Raw genomic sequence first — 5,093 nt, forward strand, 5'->3', positions numbered from 1 at the left:
TGTTTGCTACCCTCCCTCATACTGTAAAGCGTCTTTGAGCTGTGAAAAGCGCTATATAAATAAAATGCATTATTATTATTATTATTATAGATGTGTACGTGAATTGATTTGTTGAATGAAAGTTTGAATGTGCTTTTTATTATTACCGGTTTAGAGGATAGATACATAGACTTAATAACTTCTGTTAGGTCAATTAGTGGGTCTGAGTAATTTGCCGGAATAAATTAAAAGCCCTCCCGACTCCCAAGAACATGAATACATGACGGTTACCTGAGAGGTCGAACTGGTAGATGCCCTGCGTCGTCTTGATAACATCTTCGTTGATCACCGCCTTGATGGCGTCGAAGGTGTTTTCTATTGGTCCTCCAGAGAGGGGCGTGGCCGATGATGTTGGGGGTCTGAAGGCTGGGGTCGCCCCTGGCAACAGGAGATAACACCTGGTTAACACTTACAGTAAACATGGCCATCTTAAGGATAACATATTTTTAATAACATGTGTTCACCGTGTTGCTCCATCTTCTCCACCAGCGTCTCAGGGGCGTCGTCCAGGAAGAAGTCTGGCAGCAGGGGGTGACCTGTGGACCAATCAGAGGCCAGCATGAGTACCAGCTGATGAGTGTGTTAGCTCTGTTAGCTCGTTAGCTCACCTGGCTGCACAGCGTACTGCTCAAAGTCTTGGACCCCCTGCTGTCTCAGGACGTCTTCGTCCACCAGGAAGTTCCCCGTGAAGTCGGTCCCTCGAGAGAGGACAGCGTACGCAGCGTCGGCCATGATGTCCACCGTGCGGCACTGCTTAGAGACGCCCTCCCCCCCCAACATCTCCATTGCTGCCGTCTGGATCGCTGACACACACAGATACAATCACACACATTATACAGATTATACACACATTACACAAAAGGGTGCCACATCACTAACCCTAAGCCACACCCTCTAGCTGTGGCACAGGGCTCTGGTCTCAGACCCTAACCCTAATAATATAAATATATGAATATTACCAGTTTTGGGCCACAGAGCGTTGACGGCCACCTGACCTCTGAACTCCTCGGCCATCCCCAAGACACACATGGACATGCCGTACTTAGCCATGGTGTAGGCTGCAGACACAAACAGAGGGTCAGTAGAGCACAGGTGCATGATGGGATGCTGGCTGGTTGCTATGGTTACTGCTATGGTTACCTGTGTGGTTCTTGAACCAGATGGGGTTCAGGTTGAGAGGCGGAGACAGATTCAGGATGTGAGGAGAACGACTCTTCAGCAGGTGAGGAAGAACCAGCTTAGACCTGCTCACACACACACAGGATGTCAGGAGAACGACTGTGTGTGTGTGTGTGTGTGTGTGTGTGTGTGTGTGTGTGTCTGCAGTTCAAGAGACAAACTGCTCCTCTCTTTATCTGCTTGATGCTGAAACATTTATCAGTCTGTCCATCTATCGCTGCATTATCTGCTTCCGTTGTTCATTCTGCTTATCTTCTGCAGGCAGGTCAGTGCGTGTGCGTGTGTGTGTGTGTGTGTGTGTGTGTGTGTGTGTGTGTGTGTGTGTGTGTGTGTGTGTGTGTGTGTGTGTGTGTGTGTGTGTGTGTGTGTGAGACGCTCACCTCCTCCGTCAGGTTTGAGTCCTCCAGCTAGCATCCTGATGAAGGTGGTCTTCCCCGTGCCTGAAGGAATTTATAAACCAGTTGAAACACACAGAGAAACATCCCATGCTAAGTTGGTCCACACTTACATGTTGGTAATCATCTGGTGATATAGGAAGGAGAGATATCTGAGGGTAGAGTCAGGGGTACATGGAGGACAAGGTGAGGGAGGAAGGAAGGATATATGAAGGAAAAGCAAGCAAGGAAAGGACTAATAGGTAAGAGTGGGGAAGGAGGAGAGAGAAATATGAAAGAATATCGAGGGGAAAAGTAAGGGAGAAAGTTGAGGTAAAAGTCAGGGAGAGATGAAGGAATAGATGAGGGAGAAGGGACAGACATCTATGAGAAAAGTGAGGAAGGAAGCATAGGAAATAGGGATGCTCCGATCGATCGGCCGAAAAAAAAAAAGGGACAGATCAGAGGTAAAGGTGAAGAAGGAAGTTAGAGAAATATAAAGTAACTTTAAGAGAGGAAGGAAGGAAATAAGAAAGGGACATTTTGAGAAGGAAGGAGAGAAAAGAGAGGGACAGAAATCTAAGGTAAGAAGTAGGGCTGCTCAATTAATTGTATTTTAATCGCGATTACCATTATGGCTTGCAACGATTACGAAAACAACGTAATCGAAAAAAAAAAAATTTAAAATCTTTTTTTTTTTTTAATTACTTTTTTGTGGTTTTTCATTTGAATTATACTCAAAGTTAATCAACTGTTAAAAATATACTGTTCACATTTTTTTTCTCCAATAAATGGATGTTTTCAAAGTCAATGAATAATCCCATTTAATAATCGCATTTACAATTATTGACCCAAATAATCGAGATTATGATTTTTGCCATAATCCAGCAGCCCTAGTAAGAAGTGAGGGAGGAGGTAAGGGAAGGTGAGCGAGGAAAGGAAGGAAATAGTTCTCATACTCCTATAGCATTAAGGAAATACTTTTGAACCCACAGAAAGGTTATGAATATATAAATACGTTATGAAAGCGTGCTCTGACCGTTCTCCCCGAGCATCACCATGATCTCAGAGTCGGTGAACTCTCCAGCTCTGATCTCCAGAGTGAAGTCTCCCATCGTCTTCACCATCGACGGGTACTGAGACAAAGCAGCCGGTTTAAAGACACGCCCACAATCTGGTTCCATCGTGTCAGGAATCAACATTCAACCCCCCCGTAGTACAGAGGCATTGTGGGTAAAACTGATGAAGCTACACAGTAACACTTGAGATTCAAATGGTGAATAAATGACATTTCTTTAATATATATATTTTAATTAAGTGTTTTTTTAAGTATTCTACAATAAGAAAATCCAACATTTAAGGGAACTATGTTATAAATCAATCTTAGTTAATCTCATCAAATAATTATATAAACAATATTCCAAGTTATTTTCCTGTAAATGAACCACTTTAATATCAATCAGGGTTTGTTCTGGTATTTTTATTAATTTAATCTCAGACAATATTTAAGTAATTTCCTGTGAATTCACCGGTTTTAATCTCAGAATATCCTCATTTTGAAGTGTTTTTTCACCACTTTATTCACAGATTATCCCGTAAACTACGTCTCTAATCCTGTAAATTAATCAATCCTAATCCTAACATCACACTCTGTCCCAGATCTGTCATTTTAAGAACGTTTTAAACCTATAATAGCTCTTAAAAGCCGTCCATTTCAGTGACTGGTGTTTCACCAATCAGGACTGATGATGATGAAGAAGGGAGGATGCAGGGATATACATCACGTGTGAGGAAGATGAAGATATATTTGTGAAGAGGAAGCTGACCTGGTAATGTCGGAGTCTCTTCACTTCCTCCTCGTTGGCCGTTTCGGCGACTTTGAAGACGAGCGAAGTTTCTCTAAACCGAAGATTCTCCGTGGGAACGTAGCCGTCCAGGAAGATGTTGATGCCTGGAAGTAAACGCGTCACAAATTCACATTTACACTCAGTTTATCGTTCTCACATCCTGAGAGGGAAACGGGTTCACTAGAACATCACGTTTATAGGATCACTCTTAGGACGAGAACAACTGGAACATATAAAACTACACCTCCATAGTTTAGAGACACATTCAAATATCTATCTACATTACTAACATGTGTGTGTGTGTGTGTGTGTGTGTGTGTGTGTGTGTGTGTGTGTGTGTGTGTGTGTGTGCATGAGTGTGTGTGTGCATGAGTGTGTGTGCATGAGTGTGTGTGTGCATGAGTGTGTGTGTGCATGAGTGTGTGTGTGCATGAGTGTGTGTGTGCATGAGTGTGTGTGTGCGTGTGTGCATGAGTGTGTGTGTGTGTGTGTGTGTGTGTGTGTGTGTGTGTTACCCTCAGGGTCCAGCAGTCTGTCTATCCCCATGTGTTGTTCTGCCTTATTAAAGGCGTGTTCCAGTCTGTCGATCGCAGACGTCTTCTTCTCCACTGAGGCCCAATCAAAAAGCTCGGGTCTGTGGAGGTACAAGGGAAGTTAACAGGGATCATGTGCCCACTGCATCTGGTAGATGCTTTCTCAGTTACACTTACCTTCTTTAGCATATGTTAACTTAAAGGAGATAAAAGGCGTAATTCAAAGTAAAAACTGACATTGAATTTAACAAATACATATTTTGAGTGTCTAGTCTTAAAAGTGAAATACACTGTAGTGATCTCACTTGAGCTGATGCAATCATTTGTATTTTTGGAGCTACTTTAAGTGAGCAACAATATATTCATCTACCAGACAGTCAGTGGTTTGAGCCGTACACACTCTACAGACAAATAGTGAAAGTGGACCATAATAACTCAAAGCTGTTTGATTTAAACATTGCTCTGTGAAACCAACTATCCGTAAACAGAATGCTGTTGGCACGGAGCGGATGATCTGCAGGGTGATGGCTTTGGAGTGTGTGATCTCGCACTCTGTATTCCTGTAAGGACACAGCCAACAGATGCTCATGCTGGCTAGCCATGATTTAATTCATTATGACACGAGTCCAGGCCTGAGACCCAGACTCTCAGGGGCGTCCAGAGAAATATATCAACACCGTTTCACCTGTGCTAAACCATTCTTCCATCGATTCATCCGGCTTTCATCTATTATCCAATTACTGCTGCATCTATTTCTTCATTCTTTACGCATTTATTGCAGCAGATATGTAATGTTGATAGATTCTCACTGGCTGAAATATAAAGCTTTCTCAACTGATTAGGTTTAAACAAAGAGCATGACATTCTCGCAGTTGGCTTCCTGTAGCAGTGCATCACTAACTGCTGGCACTAACTAACCAAATGTTGTCTTTTCATTTTCTCCCTTCATATCCTGTTTCTCTTAGTATTCAGTACTAACGGGCTGCCTACAAAATATGAAAACAAGACCACAACACACACACACACACACACACACACACACACACACACACACACACACACACACACACACACACACACACACACACACACACACACACACACACACACACACACTACAC

General features: G+C 42.9%; 1 protein-coding gene across 1 annotated transcript; it reads right to left on the reverse strand.

The window, feature by feature from the left end:
* Positions 1 to 178: 178 nt before the first annotated feature.
* On the reverse strand, positions 179 to 4,561 carry LOC104953801 (hydroxysteroid dehydrogenase-like protein 2). The gene is made up of 9 exons (XM_010780811.1): positions 4,448 to 4,561; positions 3,419 to 3,577; positions 2,632 to 2,728; positions 1,599 to 1,658; positions 1,180 to 1,290; positions 999 to 1,097; positions 648 to 842; positions 504 to 575; positions 179 to 417 (listed from the first exon to the last, which is right to left on the reverse strand). Exons 1-9 carry the CDS (start codon positions 4,559 to 4,561, stop codon positions 194 to 196), a joined length of 1,131 nt encoding a protein of 376 aa, XP_010779113.1. The 3' UTR covers positions 179 to 193.
* Between the last annotated feature and the right edge of the window lie 532 nt (positions 4,562 to 5,093).

The sequence above is a fragment of the Notothenia coriiceps genome, unplaced genomic scaffold (genome assembly GCF_000735185.1).
Source record: "Notothenia coriiceps isolate Sejong01 unplaced genomic scaffold, NC01 NC01_scaffold00022174, whole genome shotgun sequence".
NCBI classification, from domain to species: Eukaryota; Metazoa; Chordata; class Actinopteri; order Perciformes; family Nototheniidae; genus Notothenia; species Notothenia coriiceps.

Bases quoted from the DNA above. Each gene is read 5' to 3' on its own strand.
- LOC104953801 (XM_010780811.1), bottom strand. From the start codon at position 4,561: ATGAGCATCTGTTGGCTGTGTCCTTACAGGAATACAGAGTGCGAGATC. The intron at 2,729-3,418 runs GTCAGCTTCCTC...GCTTTGTCTCAG, and splicing joins AGAGACTCCGACATTACCAG to TACCCGTCGATGGTGAAGAC. The intron at 1,098-1,179 runs GTAACCATAGCA...TTGTGTCTGCAG, and splicing joins CTGGTTCAAGAACCACACAG to CCTACACCATGGCTAAGTAC.